Source organism: Priapulus caudatus, unplaced genomic scaffold (assembly GCF_000485595.1).
Source record: "Priapulus caudatus unplaced genomic scaffold, Priapulus_caudatus-5.0.1 Scaffold126, whole genome shotgun sequence".
Classification (NCBI taxonomy): Eukaryota; Metazoa; Priapulida; class Priapulimorpha; order Priapulimorphida; family Priapulidae; genus Priapulus; species Priapulus caudatus.
In genome coordinates, this window is record NW_014577187.1 from 177,116 (window position 1) to 200,112 (window position 22,997).

General features: G+C 43.3%; 2 protein-coding genes across 2 annotated transcripts in view; both read right to left on the reverse strand.

Annotated features, from left to right (window-relative positions):
* The window catches only part of LOC106805747 (Ig-like and fibronectin type-III domain-containing protein 2), a 13,640-nt gene extending 7,965 nt beyond the window's left edge, over positions 1 to 5,675 (reverse strand). The window contains exons 1-2 of the mRNA XM_014807463.1: positions 4,778 to 5,675; positions 4,402 to 4,677 (exon numbers count right to left, since the gene is read on the reverse strand). Coding sequence (XP_014662949.1) covers positions 4,402 to 4,677; positions 4,778 to 5,662 — 1,161 coding nt within the window. The 5' untranslated portion in view covers positions 5,663 to 5,675. The remainder of the gene's footprint in view (positions 1 to 4,401; positions 4,678 to 4,777) is intronic.
* Positions 5,676 to 5,938: 263 nt separating this feature from the next.
* LOC106805749 lies at positions 5,939 to 7,847 on the reverse strand. The gene is made up of 3 exons (XM_014807464.1): positions 7,761 to 7,847; positions 7,331 to 7,471; positions 5,939 to 6,751 (listed from the first exon to the last, which is right to left on the reverse strand). The coding sequence occupies exons 1-3, from the start codon at positions 7,845 to 7,847 to the stop codon at positions 5,948 to 5,950; spliced, it is 1,032 nt and encodes a 343-aa protein (XP_014662950.1). The 3' UTR covers positions 5,939 to 5,947.
* Positions 7,848 to 22,997: the final 15,150 nt, after the last annotated feature.

The following is a 22,997-nucleotide window of genomic DNA, read 5'->3' on the forward strand; positions in this document are numbered from 1 at the left end:
CTTGGGTTTGCATCACGTGCCTAAAAATACATCCGATGGTCTTTATATAGGATTACACATTCCACGATTAACGATTAAATCGTTCCAGCATATTCACCGCAATAAATAAGTTTCATTCCGAAAATTCATTCGCGCATAAAACTCATCGTGAGAATAGATTATTGGATAATATCGACAAATCAGTTTACACATTGGCTCATCTCTTAGGGTGTTATCGATTATGCATGGTCATCAATCATTTTGTTATGGTTAGCAAGAGTATATACAAGAGTATTAATCTCGAGTTCAGTTGTATATAATAGTTATACTCCCAAGAGTATTAACAAGATTATACAAGTAGTTGAACGCTCTGCAGTGCAATATTTAGAAAATAGTTTTCATTATATTTAACATACACGTCGAATTTTGGCTACGAATTAGCATTCGAGAAATTATAGCGTTATTCCATACTTTTCCGTAATTCACTTATAAGTCGGCTGCATTTCAACTTTCCTCAAAACAAGCACGTAGCGTTATAGTTGCGTGATCAACCTCATTATTAAACGTATATAACAACATTTTACATTATCATAATCACATCGATTAAAACATCAATTAAAAACCTTCAATACAGTAAACTACGTTTCAACAACAAGCAACTATATCAAGCATGCCGAAACTAGTTGTTTTCTTTCTCACTACATTCTGGATATGTAAGTCTATAATTTACAATAAACTAAGGAAAACGACGTAGCCTTACTTGCATGAAGTAAATTGGCAATATATCTTCCTGGTAGAGATTCTGCAAATCTCTCACATTTGCGCCCCCATTTCCTCACGTCACGACAACTGTATCATGGATATCACTGAGCAATACGGAGAGACCATTTATATAGATCTAAGGGATCTATAGATTTCAGGGATTCTACTTAGCAGTGCACGCACGTCACACAGAGAATCTGTATCGAACTAGCACGGAGATATCGGTGAGATGCAGAGCCGCTGTCACTCACGTACGCGGAAAAGATCATCACCATCTCGTTAATAAGATTCGATCTCGTCCGCGTGATTGTCCAAACAAACCTAAAAGTTATGCGAAATCTTTCGAACACATCACTCGGAAGGAAAACCTGCGATAGCGCACGCCAGTTTCAAATAAAAAATATTCACGCTTTAGACATATCACCCGCTGCAAGTTCGTCGCCATTCGAGTGAGTGAAATATTGTGACCAAACGTGGTACGCGGTTTTACGCGAATATAGATATTTAATCATAGCCCCGTAAGCGTCTTATGAAATCGAATGAAAATCAGAAATATGAATTATTTCTCATTTCAATCGTTTACATTATTATTTATATTATTGTTTGCTATAGTATATCTTCATACGTATCGCTCATGATCGATATAAAACTTCATTAACGATATAAAATAAAATGTATAATAGAGATTAAAGAGTGACCTCTAAATACATGAATAATTCTAGCTACGTTCCCACCGTAGTTTCATCTGACTATTGCCACCTAAAAACGAACTTGCCCCGTCCAAGCCATTAAATATTCACGTTTAATATATAGCTAAATTCACAAATCGCTATATGCACCAAGTTACGGTCTATACAGAACGCTGTGAGCCGCCAAAAATTATTGATATACATATATGTATATGGAATCGACGACCTCTATTTCTGCCTCGCGTACATGTACCTAATTGAGAAACCCACTCACTATCAGATGAGTTGAAATCCGATTTCATATATCAGTCGTTATTTTTCTCTCAGACAGTGGTTTAAGAGGCTGACCTATAATAACCTCAGAAATAGTACCCCCCCCCCTTCCCCCCGAAGGAAATAACTGGGAAATCCACTAATAGTACATCACAAGCAGCATGGAAAGTATCGTAAGCATTGCCGATCACTGCGTCTTGGTAAAAACGAGTTATTAAGATGTTTTTGGGAAGCATGCAAGTACGCACGGCATTCTAGATTATAACGAACGGAAAATTGCGAGTTTTTAGATGAAAATTTCCGAGCGCGGTCTAGGTTCGGCCTTGAGATGTGAGTGGCGAGTGCAACTGTTCCTGACACGCAACAGCTGCATGGTGCTTACAACCCCGATGAAGTGAGTCACTGAATCAGTGCAGGCGCGCAGTAATGTGCAAGAAGCCTTCGCCCCTACTATTATGCAATGCACACGAGCATATACGAAAAACAACGCAACAGTAACACACACGAAGCACAACGTACGGACACGTCAACGTACTACGAACACGCGCTCGCACGTACGCACGCACCGGCATGTACGCACACTCATGGGCACACACACACACACACACACACGCGCGCGCACACACGCACACGCACACGCACACGCCACACGCACACGCACACGCACGCATGCGCACACGCACACGGCCAACACACCACACACGCGCACACACACACCACACACCACACACACACACACATATATATTATATATATATAAATATTATATATATATATATATATATATATATATTATATATGATATAATATATATAGAGAGAGAGAGAGAGAGAGAGAGAGAGAGAAAGAGAGAGATTGATAGACATACATATACAACATACAATGTACTAAACGAACTTCAGGCGTAAGTATATCATCCCAGCACGCATATATATAATTTTAAGCACGGCAAACCCACGTACGTTGCTGCTTTCTTCATATTTAATTTGTCGTTTATGCATATTATAAAATGCATGTGTATACCGGATAAATTAACAAAAGTAAATCATTAACTATCTCCTAAAAAGTAACTAAGAAACGAAATTACCAACAAACACACGACATTAAGAGGCAGGGATTGAGAATTTTAACTGTAATCTTTTAATGCAATACATAGTTATGTTTATACCAAAAAATAAATACGCTATACTGTTACGATTATACATCAGTATTATTAGATGCAATAGCAATTGTACTTTAATATAATTGGTTAAAATATCGAATGCATTACGGACGGACGTATGGCGTATTTTGTCATATACCATACACTGAATACATTCTAAGAAACTAGATATCAACCAGCTTAAAAATTCTGCATCATTTTGGTAACAATATATATATTTAATGTCCATACATGCAGGTCGCTTCTAAATTAGTTTGGTGGGGGGTTTTAGTCCTTTTAGTGGCTTCAGCCTATGGTCTGGTCGCGTACTTTCAACCTGCTTATATTGATTTATCTATATCGTACAACCTTGGTTTGCATTACGTGCCTAAAAATACTTCGATGGTCTTTATGTAGGATTACACATTCCACGATTAACGATTAAATCGTTCCAGCATATTCACCGCAATAAATAAGTTTCATTCCGAAAATTCATTCGCGCATAAAACTCATCGTGAGAATACATTATTAGATAATATCGACAAATCAGTTCACACAATGGCTCATCTCTTAGGCGTATTATCGTATGCATGGTCATCAATCATTTTTTTAATGTTATATACAAGAGTATTAGCTCGAGCATTAGCAAGAGTATATACAAGATATAAATCTCGAGTTGTATATAATAGTTATAATCCCAAGAGTATAACAAGATTATACAAGTAGTTGAACGCTCTGCAGTACATATTTAGAAAATAGTTTCCATTATATTTAACATACACGTAGAATTTTGGCTAAGAATTAGCATTCGAGAAATTATAGCGTTATTCTATACTTTTCCGTAATTCACTTATAAGTCGGCTACATTTCAACTTTCCCAAAACAAGCAGCTAGCGTTATAGTTGCGTGATCAACCTCATTATTAAACGTAATTAACAACATTTTACATTACACAATCACATCGATTAAACATCAATTAAAAACCATCAATACAGTAAACTACATTTCAACAACAAACAACTATATCAAGCATGCCGAAACTATTGTTGTCTTTTCTTTCTCTTATTCACTACATTCTGGAATGTAAGTTTTATAATTTATAATAAACTAAGGAAAAAGACGCTGGCCTACTTGCATGAAGATAATTAGCAATATATTTTCCTTGTAGAGTTTCTGTAAATCTCTCACATTTGCCGCCTCCATTTCCTCACGTCACGACAAACTGTATCATGGATATCACTGAGCAATACGGAGAGACCATTTATATAGATCTAAGGGATCTATAGATTTCAGGGTTCTACTTAGCAGTGCACGCACGTCACACAGAGAATCTGGATCGAACTAGCACGGAGATATCGGTGAGATGCAGAGCCGCTGTCACTCACGTTACGCGAAAATGATCATCACCATCTCGTTAACAACATTCGATCTCGTCGCGTGATTGTCCAAGCAAGCCTAAAATTATGCGAAATCTTTCGTACACATCACTCGGAAGAAAAACCTGCGATAGCGCACGCCAGCTTCAAATAAAAAATATTCACGCTTTAGACACATCACCCGCTGCAAGTTCGTCGCCATCTTGTTTCGCGGTGGCGTCCACCGATTCGTACACGTGATCGTTTTGCGCGCCGGCGATTGGTTGCGACGATCGACCGGATACGAATTCTCGACAATGACTGCCTCGTCGTCGGTCGTGCCCGTCGTGAGCTCGGGACGGAACCAACCGTCTGCGTTTCCGTTACCATGACCACCGTTCTCCGCCGACTCGTCCGCGTTCTTGTCGTAGCCAGGGTTCTCGAAGGTGACCGATCCGGCGCTCTCCTTCGCACGCCGCTGCCGCCGCAGCAGGAACAGCACGGCGGCGACGATAACGATGATGACGATAGCGCCGACGACGAGACCGACGGCGAGCTGCATGACCCAGTGCGGATTACCGCGGCTGCGGCGCGGCTTCTCGGGTATGGTGTCCGTGCCTGTTGCTACCTGGATGACGGCGGATGGCTGGCTGAGGCCGTCCTCGTTGCCGGCTTGCACCATGAACTCGAAACTGCGTGGACGGCTTCAACCGGAGACGCTCCAACTCGGCGACGTGATGTTCCTCGGTAGTCGCGTGAACTCTGCATCGCCCACCATGCGGTAGAGCACCTGATAGAAGGTCACTCTGTCCGAGTTGTAGCCGTGGAGAGGCGCGTCCCAGTGCAGGCGCACCATGTTGTCTGCACCGGCTCGCGATCAACTGCGTCGGCGGACCGGGCAGCACGGAATTCCCCTCCTTCATGCACGTCGCCATCTTCTCGTAGTATACGAGACAGTGCCTGAATCGGTGGTGTTCGACGGGAATCGCGCCACGGCAGAAGGGGAGGCACGAGTCGGGAACGCCCTTCCGCGCGCAACACGGTTCGTGGTTCTTTCCGTCTGCAGCGCACGTTACCAGCTTTACGAGGTTGAAGTTGTCGTCGCCGGAGAGGCATCCCTCGAGCACGTCCCGGGGAAGCTCGCTCGGCGATAGCCACCAGTCGTACGAGCAGGCCGGGATGCAGTTGACGTGGATGCCTAGTTCTCTGCAACACTGCTGGAAGTTTCTCGGGTCCTTTGCCGGCGCCGGCGTCGCATCGTCAACGGATAAATAGACGGAGGCCGAATTCTTTCCCGTCACGTCTACGCATCGGTAGAGACCGAGGTCGACGTCTTGAACTGCCCGTATTCGCAGCTCGAAGTTCTGCTGGTAGGGCACATCGGTGGATCGCAGAGCGACGTGTCTGCGGTCATCGTCCCTAACGCGCTGCCAGCGAGGCGAAACCTTGCTCTGATACTCCATATGAAAGCCCGTCGGGCGCGGGCGGGAACACTGATATGATGCACTTTAGCCTCCCAGTTCACCTATGCTCTTCGCCACTTGCTCCTTAACGGAACTAACCTCGGGCCCGATATCACGCGGACGGTAAATTGGCGTGCCTTCGTGGCGCACGCCGTTGTCGGCGTAGCACTTCAGTTTCCGATGTCGTGCCGGCGTAGAAGAATCGGCAGGATGACGCTATCGACGGCCTGCATGAGTGTCGCGTTGTTGTGCAACAGCGTGACATTTGCGACGGGTGTCGCCCAACTACGACAACGCAGCTCGACGCGAGTGTACTCGGCCACTTGCAGCACCGAACCCGGATTGTCGCTGAACACTCGCTCCTGTTTGCAAGATGGCGACGATTCGCACGCGCGGTGATTTCTTGGCTATCGTACGGGACAGAATGTGCGGCGAATCGGCTACGCGCTGTTCGGAATTTATCGCTGATACGTATATGTCGTACTTGGTGTCCTGGTCGAGATTGTCGATGGTCAGGTTCGTTCTGTAACCGGCTAGCTTCACTTGATACCAGGCGGTGTCGTTCAACGCGGAGACGTTACTAGAAGGCTGAAGACTAACTTGCTTGTAGCGGACGATGTAGTGGACAGGTAGTTGCTTGATGGGTGGCTGCCATGTCACTGTCAAATTACCAACGCCAGCATCGATTAACTGCAGCCGCCTGGGCGATAGATTGTGGTCACTGTCCTCCAACGGCGGCGTCCAAACCTCCAGAGCGTACGACGGTAGGCTCGTGCCGTGTGCGTTCATGGACTGTACGTGCAGCACGTACATCTGTCCCGGCTGCAACCCCGTAAACATGTACGACGTGGTGACCGGCGGAATCGTCACGTACATGAAGGCGCCACTGTCCGGCTGCGTGGCCGAGTTGCCATGGTAATGGAACACGTTGTACTGGGTGATGTTCCGGGCTGTCCCGCGCAGGGTTCCACGCCAGCTGCAGCCAGGTGAGTTGAGCTCTTCGACGCGAACGCGCTCGGCCGCCTTCGGCAGTATGTCGAGTCCCTCCTCGAAGCACTGCAGGATGTCGGCGCTGACGTTATTGCAGCGCTGGCGGTGAATGTTGTGCAGACGTTCGCGCCGCACGCCTCACGCAGCGCGTCACCATCCGCGGTCGCGGCAGCACTGCCGGTGATCTCTGCCGTCCGACCAACACTCGAAGAGAGTGTCCAGGTCGTCAGCACACAGCGCCCGGATCCTACTGATCTCGCTAGCCGTAGCGTCGTAGCTGCACAAGTGGTGACACCTCGCGGACACGTTGCGCGTTGGATGCAGCACGCGGAGACGTTGTGGAGGCGCGTCAATGGGGGTGTACGTCGATTTCGCTCTGGCAGGACCGGGATTTCTCCCGAATGTTCCACCGGCAGGAGAGGAGTTGAAAGGAATCGTGTTGTTGCCGCTACGGCTGAAGCTCCTGTGTGCGAATTGTAGGATATCGGACGGTAGGCTGCTGCCTGTGTGCATTGTAAGCGATCATGTACACCTTGTGAAGGGAGTCGCCGGCCAGCCCTGCAAGTGCGTGAGGCGAGGTGACATTGTGAACGATGACGTACGCGTTCAGCTGTGTACGGACGTCGGGCTGCGAAGAATATCTTTATAAGAGATACTGTATGACGTCACGCTACTCGCCAGCCTCGCTGGCTTGTCCCAGGATATCATAGCCGAGAACCCAGTGATGTTACTCGCGGCAATGTTGATCGGTGGTCCAGGAAGAATCTCGTAATTCTCCTCAAAACACAATTTGATCTTATCAAACTCGGTTATACACTCCTGCTTTGGTACCAACAGCGATAAGTCACAGTACTTGACACATTCGTGGGCGACCCCCGCGACCGGCAGCAACTAGAGTGATCCCTGCATCCGCAAAACATGTCACAGCCTTGTCGAAATATGGATCGCCAAAGAGTTAATTAGTGCCTCTCGCGCTGAACAAATCGGGTCGTATGTGCAAATCTTCAGCTGGCAAAACGCCGGCACACTTGGCGGCCGCGCAGCAAGCCAAAACATCGGGCCTGTTTGAGACAGTCTCCGCGGCTGCATCTGTTGGCTCCCCGGTTACCTGAGCAACGGACAGCCGCGTGCAAAGGAAGAACACTACACTCGCTAAAAGCACATGGCAAACGGTTCGCTTGCTGGATTTTGGCATCCTTACAGATGTAGCTTTACTGTTTAGAAAATAATGTTTGAGGCAACGTATGGCATTCCTTGGAGTTTCTTCTTCGCCTTTCTGCTTCTCCACTGGTAAATATATCTCTTTACCGATTGATTGCGGTTGAAACTATCATCTCATTCTTTCATTGCTTCAACCGCCTGGAAAATGATAAAAACAGGTGCATGTACGTTCACATCCCGTGACAAATTTCAACTGCGGTGACCGGCTATAAACAAAACAAGCACGGAAATGCCAGCTGCCAAACAATGCGTGCTTTTTGAACCACGCTAACAATTATCCCAGCACGCATGTATATTTAAGCACGGCAAACCTTCGCACGTTGCTGCTTTCTTCATATTTAATTTGTCGTTTATGCATATTATAAAATGCATGTGTATACCGGATAAATTAACCAAAGTAAATAATTAACTATCTCCTAAAAACGTAACTAAGAAACGAAATTACCAACAAACACACGACATTAGGAGCAGCGATTGAGAATTTTAACTGTAATCTTTTAATGCAATACATAGTTATGTTTATACCAAAAAATAAATATGCTATACTGTTACAGATTATACACCAGGGGCCCGTTGTCAGGAACATCGTAAAGTTAATGCTAAGATAACACTTACGACTAATGTTAATGTACGATAGGAGCGTTGACAGAAACACATCGCAGCTATTAGAAAACTTACGATAACAGGAACTTCATCACAAGGCTGCTGATTGGATGAGAATCGATCACAAAATTCAAATTCATACACATTTATTGTACATCACACTAATTTATGCATATTATTATGGCTAACTACATATAAATAATATTTGATGAAAAACGACGTGGTCATAAATTTATTCTGCACAACAAGACAAACTCTCACACTGTAAGACGCTGTAACGCGAGACGTGAGAGTCGTGGCAAGCGTGGAAAACCTTTAAAACTAGAGAACAAATGCCATACGTCATTTGTAAATGTATTGTTTTGGTTTACGAACGGTAGATAATTAATGCTTTCGACGTGTTTTTCAAGAAAAACACACATTTTACTCATTAATATATAATATACTATCACTGTAATTGTAATTCTGAGTGTAACTGTATTATTTTCATCTTAATATTAAAGTTACGAGAGGGTCTGGGCTCTCGTAATGTTAGGAGGAAATTTCCGAGGATTTTTTATTCTCGTAACTTTGCGATGTTTCTGTCAACGGTTTTCGAGTGGAAGTTAATGTTATGACTAATGTTAAGACCAATTTTGTTTCTGACAACGGGCCCCAGTATTAACAGGGTATTATTAGATGCAATAGCAAATGTTACTTTAACATAATTGGTTAAAATATCGAATGCATTACGGACGGACTTATGGGTATTTTGTCATGATACCATACACTGAATACATTCTAGAAACTAGATATCACCCCGCTTAAAAATTCTGCATCATTTTGGTAATAATATATATATTTAATGTCCATACATGCAGGTCGCTTCTAAATTAGTTTGGTGGGTGGTTTTAGTCATTTTAGTGTCTTCAGCCTATGGTCTGGTCGCGTACCTTCAACCTGCTTATATTGTTTTATCTATATCGTACAACCTTGGGTTTGCATCACGTGCCTAAAAATACTTCCGATGGTCTTTATGTAGGATTACACATTCCACGATTAACGATTAAATCGTTCCAGCTTAATTCATTACACATTCATTCATTACTTTTTTCACTTACAATTAATTCATTCGCGCATAAAACTCATCGTGAGAATACATTATTAGATAATATCGACAAATCAGTTCACACATTGGCTCATCTCTTAGGGTATTATCGATTATGCATGGTCATCAATCATTTTTTTAATGTTATATACAAGAGTATTAGCTCGAGCATTAGCAAGAGTATATACAAGAATATAAATCTCGAGTTGTATATAATAGTTATAATCCCAAGAGTATTAACAAGATTATACAAGTTGTTGAACGCTCTGCAGTACAATATTTAGAAAATAGTTTCCATTATATTTAACATACACATAGAATTTTGGCTAAGAATTAGCATTCGAGAAATTATAGCGTTATTCTATACTTTTCCGTAATTCACTTATAAGTCGGCTACATTTCAACTTTCCCCAAAACAAGCACGTAGCGTTATAGTTGCGTGATCAACCTCATTATTAAACGTAATTAACAACATTTTACATTATCACAATCACATCGATTAAAACATCAATTAAAAACCATCAATACAGTAAACTACATTTCAACAACAAACAACTATATCAAGCATGCCGAAACTAGTTGTTTTCTTTTTCACTACATTCTGGATATGTAAGTTTATAATTTATAATAAACTAAGAAAAAAGACGTGGCCTTACTTGCATGAAGTAAATTAGCAATATATCTTCCTGGTAGAGATTCTGTAAATCTCTCACATTTGCGCCTCCATTTCCTCACGTCACGACAACTGTATCATGGATATCACTGAGCAATACGGAGAGACCATTTATATAGATCAAAGGGATCTATAGATTTCCGGGTTCTACTTAGCAGTGCACGCACGTCACACAGAGAATCTGGATCGAACTAGCACGGAGATATCGGTGAGATGCAGAGCCGCTGTCACTCACGTACGCGAAAATGATCATCACCATCTCGTTAACAACATTCGATCTCGTCCGCGTGATTGTCCAAACAAGCCTAAAAATTATGCGAAATCTTTCGTACACATCACTCGGAAGAAAAACCTGCGATAGCGCACGCCAGCTTCAAATAAAAAATATTCACGCTTTAGACATAAAGAGTTGAGTTAGTGCTCTCCGCGCTGAACAAATCGGGGTCGTATGTGCAAATCTTCAGCAGGCAAAACGCCGGCACACCATTGGCCGCGCAGCAAGCCAAAACATCGGGCCTGTTTGAGACAGTCTCCGCGGCTGCATCTGATGGCTCCCCGGTTACCTGAGCAACGGACAGCCGCGCGCAAAGGAAAAACACTACACTCGCTAAAAGCACATGGCAACCGGTTCGCGTGCTGGATTTTGGCATCCTTACAGATGTAGCTTTATTCTTTAGAAAATCATGTTTGAGGCAACGTATGGCATTCCTTGGAGTTTCCTCTTCGCCTTGCTGCTCCTACACTTGTAAATATATCTCTTTACCGATTAATTGCGGTTGAAACTATCATCTCATTCTTTCATTGCTTCAACCGCCTGGAAAATGATAAAAACAGGTGCATGTACGTTCACATCCCGTGACAAACTTCAACTGCGGTGACCGGCTGTACGGAAGCACCTGACAAGCACGGAAATGCCAGCTGCCAAACAATGCGTGCCTTTTGTACCACGCTAACAGTCACAAGAGCAATGATCCATGATAACCTGAGCCATGATAACTTCATCAAAGAACGCTTCCGCAGTAACGTCTCGTGTCGATGATTGCATTTGAGTGCGCGTGTAATAGTAAAGTCAAGTTTAATGCCGTAGACGATTATTTTTATACGGTATTTAAACTGTATAATAATAATAATAAAGTTTGAAAGTCCTCATTGACCAATATGATTTATCGATTACATATCCCTAATTGCGATGAAAACGTTTCTTTAAACAAATATGGTTACGATGTAAATATACAGTGGACGGTGAATAGAGCGGGACGAGTCGTGAAGAATAGCGCATCTTATAGAATGTATGCGAGTTACAAGACCTACAAATTTGTGCAATTAGGAGATTCTGCGTAGAGATATCGTAACAGCTAGCTTCTAGTTTTAGTGAGCATTGCACTGCATCCACACAAAATGACACACGCGACATGTATTCATCGATATCAAAATTAAGTAGGTATTAATAAGAACGGATTAAAAGCATCAACGTAAACTATCATAATGCGGAAAAAATGTATAGTCGATAATGGTTTATCCACGTATCTGTCTATTGTTATTTCGTGAATTCCAAAACCCATGTAAATATCTAGCCACGCCTCTTTGCGCTATATATATATATATATATATATATATCTACACTGCAATAGCTGCCTAACTCGCCCGGCCCTATCCCAGCCGACTAGGCAGACACGTCCCATAATAAGACTAGTTAAACGCCATTACCAGCCAGACAAACCGTAACAGAATCAACGTGGACGGAACCCTTCCACTGTAAACAACCGGGTAAGGCCTTTTGTAGACAACTAGGCATTGGTTTATTTTGACATATACGCGTTAAAAACGAGTGCGCGTACGGAGGGCACAGCCAGTATACGCCGAAGGACGCCCGGTTTTTACCTGCTATACAGAGAGATACGACCGCGAGTGTGTCTGTATACAACACGAGAGTGCACTTTATACTTATAGGCGCTCCTGTATCGTACGTTCTCCCATCGATCAGTGTGCCTAAAATGCGCACCTCAGTGCGCCAGTCTGAGAGTCTCATGGTCGCTATGCCTGGTATGTTCTTATTTGGCCGCTGCGTCCGGGTACGAGAGAACATGCGAGGGCGTTGGAAATGGGAGGTCGGTTGAGTATAGACACGCGGGTTTGACGGATTCCTTGTTGCGCAGGGGTGCGTGCGTAGGATAGAAGTGTATAACGATTACCGGACATATTAAACCTAGTAAGGATTCACTATGACGTCACAGAAGGAAAATTAACGTTTATCCATGCAGAAATGTGAAACTCGCCCGTGGTACACTGCCACTAAGGGGTGACAGATTTTAGACTAAAAGGTGTGACAGATTATTGTAAATGCGTGTGTTTTCAGCGGACGTATGTGACGGTAAGCGACCGTCACTGACCGGGAAATTGATGGCCTGGCATACAGACGCAGTGTAATACATTACCGATCAATATCTGAAATGTTTAGGGGCAGTTCGACATTCATACTAGGTTTTGGTTAGGTACGAAGGTTTTGATAAATACGAAAGTTAATCGATGACTCTCCAATTTATGGCAGTTTTGATTGATTGCACGTGGCTGAGTGATAAATTCTCTACCCGCAATCTCGCTACGATTGCTATTTTAACGAGAAGTGCTTTCTTGTAATGTATAATACTGGACAATAGAGGTATAACATAATAAAATAATATAAAGACATGATCACAAAGAGGTTAGAAAAAAATTATATAATGAAATCATACTGCAAGACATAACTGACATCCACAGCTATATAACGCACATTACCAAACAATAACTTAATAAATAAATAAAATAATACCGTGCATGGATTCAGCTAACACGACGAAGTATTTTTGCTATAACCTTATAATAGATGCAAGTTATATTATTTGGAAAAACCCAAAGAGACGCTCCATGATAGAGCGAACACGCCTAATATTGTCGTAGTTGTCCATTTTCATACGATTCATTATGGCGTATTTGTAAGGATTTTACTATGCCGTTCCTTCTCATATTACACGTATTGCGTCACATCTAGCCAATATTCGTGATTGTTGTTTGCGAGATTGCGCAATAATGGATACCTTTGCTCGCCTTGAAAGATATTATTGAAACTATTCCCGACAAAAACTTTCCTAATATAGCTAAAAATTAGGGGGGCGTTCTTGTACGTTATATGCATGCGTCGACTTTACAAGGCGCACTAGACTAAACTGGGGATGCTCGCTTTGTATATGCCAGAGTTCTCTAATAGAACGGTCAGAACGGATACGATAAGAAATAGGGAACATAACAGCACAGCTAAGCAATGAGCATAACACAGCTAACCAATCGCTAACAATAGCGATATCCTATGTTAAGCCTTTATTACACACAACAGGCTAATTGTTTCTCGGCAACTATCAATTAGGGCGTACTACGCGCTTTAGCAAAGTAGACATTACATGTAGTAACTGTATAGTCAGTACATGGTTGGAAGAATACTGTGATGCCGTGCTCGACTACCGTTCCACCTCGCAGGTATATTCGCGTCGTTGAAACATTTGCATCTATATCATCTCATGTATGTCATATCACCTTCACGCCAGCCTATGCGTACGAGTGAATTATGCTGCTTTACGCTATGCATGAGTTCATGTTGCGCGTAAATTGATAGGTAAATAGTAGAATTACAGCGCCCCTGGTACTGCAGTGAATTCATGCGTAACGCACGGTGACGTCACACGCCTAGACCAGGAGAATGAACAAACTATAAAGCGATAAATAATAACAATAATAATAAATAATAATAAATAAATAATAACAAGCGATGGACAAGTTGACACAATGTATTAATTAAAAACGTTAATTACTACAGACAAGCGTAGACTAAGCGAAATGCATGATCAAATGGCGAGGAAATGGGGAACTGGTATCTGAGTTAACGTCACATTCAATTTGATATGCAATTAATCTGATCTTAACACTGGTAACGGAAAGGGTGTGATCGAACCGACACAACTGACTGCCTAGCAGCACAATCCGTGAATATTCTGAAATTTCCGTCTGCTGCCATCACTGCTCGTGCGGAGACAGTCTAACACATTTTCCTAAAGTAATCGAAGCGGCTGCAGCACCTGCACCTGTGTCTATATATATAATTGCGATCGTTACCCAACTGTTATAAATAGACTAGCAAAACGGGTGCCTTCTCGTTCTGAGGGCACACCATCACACCCCGGTAGCCATTCGCCACAAAGAGTCTTTTCTAAATTTCTAGTCTATATATATCAGGAGTAGATAATATCTATTATCTACTCCTGATATATATACACTCTTCTTAGCACCGTGTGGATACGCGTACTTCTGCTATAGCGACTAGGGAGCGCCACTGTATTTTCCAGAATCTGATATAATAAATAAACAGACGCGGAACAGCGCCATCACATGCCATGCATCTATATATATATATATATAGAGAGAGAGAGAGACAGAGAGGCGGGTAGCTAGATTGTCATAAAATACCTCTCATGCGTGGAGATCCGTTGCAGCGATACATAAAATTAAACTCCGCGGGGTATGCAGGTATGGTACAGCAGAAATCTAATATCGTACTACAAATTCCAACGAATTCCATCATCAGGTACGCGCCAAGATGGTGAATATATGACTCCTAATTCCTCCTACAGTTAGCTCACATCACTAGTGTATAAATTAGGGCAGCGTGTATATAATAGGATCGGTGCGCGTCACAATACTGAACGACTGTTGTTGTCTGTCTCTCTACGCCGCGATGAAACCGGAATGTTTTCGCTGCTTCTCACCTGTCGCGCCGCGTTCTGCTGCGGATGAATATATACACCTGCAGGGTTACGACTTACCTATCGAGAATGTATCATCGGTTTTGCGTCACATCACAGGTGTGTTTGCTGGGTTCGTGAGATGAGTGTTGAGTTGTCGATCGCGCTCTCACATACGGATAATCACACACGTGTCGACGTCCGTCCGCAGTTGCTCGACATACTTGCCCCGCGTTGAAATAATATGGCCGCTCCTTGTTGTCGATCGACTCCGCGTGTGTCACACCTCAATGCGCACCTGGGCACACCTGCAGTCTGCCTCCGCGCCGCGGTTGATGAATCCTACCTAGAGATGGCGCCACAAACCTGAAGTCGAACAAAAATTTGACACTGGGGGATAATCAATTACGTCTTAGCTGTAAATGTGGTTATATAGCAAAGAGCGAAACATGCCAGTAGAGCTCTCTCTATCACGACAGAGATTATTATTGGAATATGCCTCTGCTTTAGTATATGACAAAGAGGGGGGGGGCGATAAGTGATATTTTGTCTTGTCGTATCGTTTTCCTCGTTCTCAACGGATGCAGCATGTTAAATGTAAGGGAATTCAAGAGTCCTGTAGTCTAATTAATCCAAGTAACTTTTTACTTTAATTATATTACTCTGAACTATAGCGTGCACTAAACGCATGCATGCACTCTCTCCAGAATATCTCGCATGATCAGTTAGAATACAGCGCAAAAACTACGCAAAACACATTATGTAGTATGAAATGGATTATGCAAAAAAGACGAGGATCACATTAAATATGTAATTAGTTTTTCGGTCGATTTTGATGGAAATTAAGAGAACACAAGCAAAGACAATCTCGTGACTTATCGTCAGCCTTGGAAGAAGTACAGCGAGAGAGGAAAAGAGAGTATGGGGGAGGGATGGAGCTAAAGAGAGCGAGGACAGGAGAGAGAGCGACAGACAATCAGACATAGAGAAAAGGAGAGAGACGGACAGACACAGAGAGAGAAACGCAAACAAGCGCACAGGCACACACACACGCACGCACGCATGTATGCACACATATACACACATACACACACGCGCACGCACGCACGCACAGAAAGAGAGAGAGAAGAGGGAGGGAGAGAGCTCTGTTTATCCTATAGCCCCGGGTAATGTTTAGTGAGACATAATCACGCATTAACGCAGATAAGGTCTATGTCTCCCTGACCTCTGTTTGACCTGGCTCGTTTAGCTATTTTTGACTAATATATATATGGTTAGGGTTAGGGTTAGGATAGGTTAGGGTTCGGTCAGAAATAGCTAAGCGAGTCCAGGTCAAACAGAAGGTCAGGGAGACATAGAGCGGGCCGCATATAACAACCACGCAAAGGTCGGGTAATCGTGCGGTAAGTTAGTTAGACGAGCATTTAAAAAATAATTCGCATGTGAGTCAAACAAATTGCAAAAGTTTGTTTTATTGTTGATTCTTGTTTATTAGGTAGTTCTTCTGACATCATCCAAAATGGGACACAGGACTCTTGCTCCGCCAGGTACCCAGAAGTTGGCCTAATTTGCATATTTGAAATGGCGCGCCATCTCACAACTTTGAGGTTAATTATCTCTAAAGAATTATTCATTTCTCAGTTGCAGTAAGCTGTATAGAGGTTAATAAGATATATGACCGCGCAATAAAACTAAGCAGAATATTAGAAGCCCTAACTGCCTTTCTGAATAACCTAAGGTCGAGGCCAGATGTGCGAAAATAACGTCAATGACATTGTTTAAACCAGACATCATCAAGAATACCTAATAACAAGAAATCAACAATGAAGCAACACTGATGCAAATTGTTGACTGCAACTGGACAATTTTTCTGAATATTGTCATCTATATTAAAGTAAACTATTGGCGAGAATTTTCGCAGTGTTTTTTCCCACTTTCATGATAGCCCTACGAGTTATTGGCCTTTGAAAAAAAAAAAAGTAACAGCAATGTCTAGAAAAGCGATAAAATGTCTTTAGAAACCTTCGTATTGCACAGAAAATCATGCACGATTACAGATTTTGCGTTTCTGTTCCTTTACCGCTGGCGGCGAACACATCAGAGTGATAACTTTTTCCAACAATCAGGGTAGTTTCTGTCACGTTATAGCTGACAAGTTGATCAACAACACCATGCACCATTGATGGCAGAGGAAGCGTAATCATGCATGGGGGCTCTATCGTATACAGCATCGCGACCAGTACCAATACCCAGAGACAAGTCCCAGTCCTATCAGAACACACTTCACAGTGCTACCAAATTACTACGTTTCGGAGCTGGGAAATGTGGTGAGAATCTTCTGTAGCCAACACATAACAAGATATAGTTGCGAAAGAGGCAAGACGACACATCTTGATTTACTATTGGAGATTCGTGCGTATGCAACAGATTAAGACCTGTCTTGGTCGGCTTCATGCAAGCAGTAACACACCGGACAGCAGCAAGGAAGGCGTTTTTTTCCATTTCTCTTCTATGATAGATCTAGACCCCTAACCGACAGAGCTGCATGTATTCAACCTAAACGTTTTGTGAACAATCATGTATGAAGTAGCAACGTCCTCCAGCCGTCTAGTTTGACCAGTTACGTTAACCGACTACGCTTTGACGCAAGCTCTTCTGAGATTAAGGCGCAACACTCGATTCATCTCAAGCCAAGAAGAAGAGCTTGAGCAATGTCATCCTTATACTTTGAGCCTTGCATACACTGCATGTCCGTTTCTCGGAAGCATTAAGCGATTTCATGAAGTCGAGTGGTTCTGCACTTGCTCGAAGTTAGCGCTTGGCGGTAACACCAGTCGACACATAATGGCCTAGACGGGAAGGCGTATGCAAGAAGATCAGGGGCCAGCTTTGGTGGATGGCGCTCTTAGCCAGGTCTTTGCAAGAAGACAGCCAACGAAGACAGGTGTGGCCCAATGCTCTAGAAGATGTTTGAGCCGAGGTTTTCGGCGATGAACACATGTATCTGAAACAAATGATGATATCTATGCCTAAGCACTCGATCAGCTTTCCAGCAAAAGCAAAGCTTGACAATATCTGCAAGACCCCAACAGGGAAAGTTATTGAAACAGAAGCAATCTGATCTTCTGAGATCTGACTAAAGGCTCAGAACGGCCACTGGCAACTTCACTGCCTTTACGCTGAAGTCCCTGATAGAAAATGCTAGCCATACTTCGGCAGGCAAGTGGGCACAACCAGTTATGCTAAGTCGGCGTTCTATCTGTTCCTGCTGAAGCCCGAGGAAAGAATACGCCTAGTATTTTTTCAAGAGTTTCATGAAATGGAAATAGTTTTTCAGACGTAGCGAATTGATTCTGGGGTGCTTTGGCAAGCAGATCTATCATGCGCAGGTTTGAAATGAAAGTGACTAAAGAGCAAGGGTGGATAAGCACCGCAGGACGAGGGTATAGGACGAGCGCAACGGACAAGGTGGCCTGCCTGACGATGCCCTGATTATGCACAGATAACAACCGAGATGGAGAGAAAGCTGCAGTAGGCTACAAGAACACGACGCAGTGAACTCAGTCAAAGTGGCAATGAAGCGAGAATATGGCAGATACGCAATCATTCATTTGAATACCTTGCAAGAGCCATGACCCGTTCAAAAAGAGCGGCATACTTGTATGACATATCAACGGGCATTGGCCTCCAAGTGTGGACACGCTTCTACATGGCTGAAAGATATAGCAAGTCATCATTACCTAGCATGGAAGGCGAGCAGGCTTCACAACTATGCTTCAAGAAAAGAACAAGTCAAAGTGTTTGGAGCCAAAGGAGTTTCCGATGGAGAGGAATTGGTTGTCGATCTTGGCAGGCTGCTCTTTCCAGACTCCTGATCATAGGCAAATAACACTTGATCACGATCTACATAGAGGTTCAGATAGCGAGCGTCGCTTTATGCGCCCATCCATATCTTTAGCAAAGCATGGCCTACTAAACGCTCTTACAAAACACAAAACATTCGATGCGATTCTAAACTCTGCAGTGACACAGCAAGACATTAATCAATTCCGAGAGAATGAATGTTTTAGATGGGTCTCTTCTACAGTCGTTTGCCATGGTTACAGGGGGATATGCTATAGACAATAACTCAACCACATATATACGTGTGGCTGCAAAAGTATGCCCACCCAATAGTTGTTGTATGATGGCTACTCAGCAGGAAAGCAATCAAGACAGTGACATTACACAACAGGACTGCAGCGGGTCAATCCTCAGCCAACAGTAAATACGTGCGCTTGACTTACCATTGAAGATAGTATAAGAAGACATTCCTGATGAACAATCAAACTAAACAAGAGAGTTCATCAAACATGCTAGTGCGATGAGTGAGGAAACTCATTCAATGCAGAAGACGACGCCGATGCTGTTGATTGTCCAGACAACCGTGAACATGCCGTGTAAAGACGACAGCAATTTTGTCATTGCAGAGGATACTGACATCCTTGTGCTCTGTGTGCCACCACCATAAACGCAGGTAGCCAGCTTGTTCATGAGTCAGACCGAAGAGTGGCAATTGAGCGCACTTGTGGAACAATCACATACCAGACGACATGTCAATTTTAGGAAGCGCGTGCTTATGAGCATATCGCTCTCATTGCTTTGCATGCTGGTATGTGGGTGCGATACCACATCTGGACTCCCATGGGATCGGCAAAGGTTTGTGTGGCTAGGGGTAAGAATTTTCGACGAAGCTTAATGCAGATAGGTGAATGCTTCATGTAAGTTATTTAGCCATGATGAAATCAAGAGATGGCTGGGGCGCAAAGCATTGGTTCATGTGTTGTTATGGTGGACAAGGTAGCCCTTTGAAAGTCCTACGCTAGAAATTGATGTTTGGGTTGACAAGGTTTGTTGGAAGAGCCTCAAGAGTGTGACATCAAAAAGGTGGCTTGCGCACCGACAGAAGATGCTGCAAGTTTCCATTGCTTATTAGAGTTTGTTCCTACAGAGCTCAAGTATGGATAGGGAAACGTAGCAATAAAAGCGGAAGATCTGGGGTTTAGAATAGCCAATGTGAAAGTTTGATGGGCGCGAGAGAATGGACATACAAGCCAGCTCGCTGATGCGCTACTGAAGATAATACGTTTGCAAATGTACGGAGTAATTGTGAGCACAATGATATGTTCGTGGCAAGAAGAAGCGGGAATGTTCTGCAATGAGCCTGTGGACAAGTGTCAGACGGAGCTTTGTACAAACATACCATTGGATATGTTTTTGAGTACTATGCAGCAGTATGTATGCCAAAAGAATAATGTAATATATCAGTGTGTGCTTATATATCTTATTTGCAATTGCACGGTGGTTTTCATACTTGGGATAAATGCTTGTCATTTTCCTTGTTTTGTTTTTAAAATGTGTCACCGGAATGTGTCAACTACATTCTTTGACATATTTAACCTAGGCTGTTTCAAAGAGGTTATTTGGCTTTTAAAATCTGTATTTTAAATTCCTTGGGCATGTTTCTATTCTACCTATATAGCGTTATTTGGGCTGAACATGAATAGTTTGCAGAGATCATTGACCTCTAAATCTGAAAATGACGCGCATTTTGTAACTATGCAATATTAGGTAACTTATGGGTTGAAACTTGTGTCCGTCATTTTTGATATGTCATCAAGAAGTACTAATAACAAGAATCAACAATAAACACAACTTTTTGTCAATTTGTTTGTACTGAAAAGCTGTCAAATGTGCTCGTCATATATCCGTCGTATATCAGATTATCAACATGGCTATTCAGGACTATATAATTCGACAGGTTTTATTTTATTTTCTGATTTGCGAATCGTGGAAGAAAACTCTCACATTTAGGGCGATAATTCCTTACCTATAGCTTGCTTGTTATAGTATTACTGGGGTGATTGCTCCATTAGGAGAGGTTCCCAACTTTAACTGTTATTATGTCGTGCTATAAAAGAGGATATAAAGGGAAGGTGGGCAATGATATCATAGATATCAAGGGGGGGTTAGATATGACAATAGATATCAAGGCCTATATATACGATATAAGATATTAGCTGTGAAGACGACAGGTGTTTCGTGGAGAGGTATCCCATGGCTCGCGTGTGTGTGTGTGTGTGTGTGTGTGTGGTGTGTGTGTGTGTGTTTGTGTGTGTGTGTGTGTGTGTGTGTGTGCTGTTGTGCTGTGTGTGTGTGGCGTGCGTGTGTGTGATGTGTGTGGTGTTTATATGTTTACAAGTATAATATTTGCCATGTTTTATCGTATAGGCCCCATCTCGCTACGCATATAATGCGCTCTATATAACCGAGTCAGTTCGTGGTGAAATTCATAAATCCAGCCATCCGCTCATGGATAGTGTAATGAAGCGAGAAATGGCATGAGAGGTCGGAAATTCATATTTGAAATGCTTAGGAATAGGGAGCATAGGCGATAGTGCACGAATATTGGAGAATTAGTTAGAGGGACAGACGATGTATAGAAGCGTCAACNGTGTAGTGTCGTGCGTGCGTGCGTGCGTGCGTGCGTGCGTGCGTGCGTGCGTGCGTGCGTGTGTGTGTGTGTGTGTGTGCGCGTTCGTCTGTGTGTGTGCGTGCGTGTGCGTGTGTGCTGTGTGTGTGCGTGTGCGTATGCGCGCGCGTGCGTGTGTGTGTGCGTGTGCGTGCGTGTGTCTGTGTGTGCGTGTGCGTGTACGTGTGTGTGTGTGTGTGTGTGTGTTTATATATGTTTACAAGTATAATATTTGCCATGTATTTATTGTATAGGCATCTCGCATACGATATAAGCGCTCTATATAACCGAGTTCAGTTCGTGTAAACTATAAAATCCAGCCATCGCTCATGATAGTGTAATGAAGCAGAAATCATGAGAACGGAAATTAATATTGAAATGTAGGAATAGGGAGCATAAGCGATAGTGACACGAAATTAGTTAGAGGGACAACGATTATAGAAGCGTCTAACAGCACATTGAATAATTAACATCGCAATGCTTAGAAGATTGGTAAATATGCCAACGGCAGATGGGCGATTAGTTTAGAGGGCACAGAAGGTGTTAGATAGTAGCGAGCACGCAGTAGTGTGGGCTAAAATAATTAGTCACTGTTACGAAGCAACGCATGCAGAATAAACGTTACCGGGGACAGTTTGGCAGGCAGCCAAATACCAAAGGGTTGGGTTTGGACACGGTCCAAACTGACGTAAGATAGACCAGTTGGTCACTCGTCATACTAATGTCCGACGCCGAACCAATGGGAGAGATAGCCGAAGCGGACGGCGAGGCGAGACGGGAAGCGCCCGACGGTAAGGGCACGCCCACGGGTATAAAGGGGGATGTGGAGAGAGAATGTGGCCGGTTATGACGAGAAAGTGCTGTGAGAAATAAAACAACGTTTTCCCTGTGACAATCCTACTGTTCGCTTTATAACCGACTTTAATTTATTCAATGCTACAATAGCATTATCGCACCTGTCATTTCACGGTGACTCACCCAATGAACTCATGTCTACCTGCCATCCCGCGACTACCGGCTCGGTCACGTAGCCCCAACTGCCGAGAAAGAGAGAGAGAGAAGAGGAGGAAGGGGGGGGGGCAGTTTTCACGCACACCACGAGAAATGTGAATACATGACATGGTTATTGGCAGCCACCTTCCCAAAACACATTTTGGCACGTAGCTTTACGCTGCCCCAGGCACGCAAACACACACACGCACACAGATATGCACGCATGCACGCACGCGCAAACGGATCCGCGCACGTACAAACATACACACACACACTAACATACACACATGGAAGCATAAATTGATGGATGGTTGCATGGATTGATAGCTAAATTGATTGATAGGTAGATAGGTAGATTGATAGATAGATAGATAGATTGATTGATAGATACACAGATAGATAGATAAATAGATAGATAGATAGATAGATAGATAGATAGATAGATAGATAGATAGATAGATAGATAGATAGATAGATAGATAGATAGA

What these genes read in the sequence shown, in the direction of transcription:
- LOC106805749 (XM_014807464.1), bottom strand. Translation starts at nt 7,847, where the DNA reads ATGCCAAAATCCAGCAAGCGAACCGTTTGCCATGTGCTTTTAGCGAGT. An exon ending in CGCGGCTGTCCGTTGCTCAG is followed by an intron (nt 7,472 to 7,760) that starts GTAACCGGGGAG and finishes GTACCAAAGCAG; the next exon opens with GAGTGTATAACCGAGTTTGA. An exon ending in GGGACAAGCCAGCGAGGCTG is followed by an intron (nt 6,752 to 7,330) that starts GCGAGTAGCGTG and finishes ATTCACCGCCAG; the next exon opens with CGCTGCAATAACGTCAGCGC.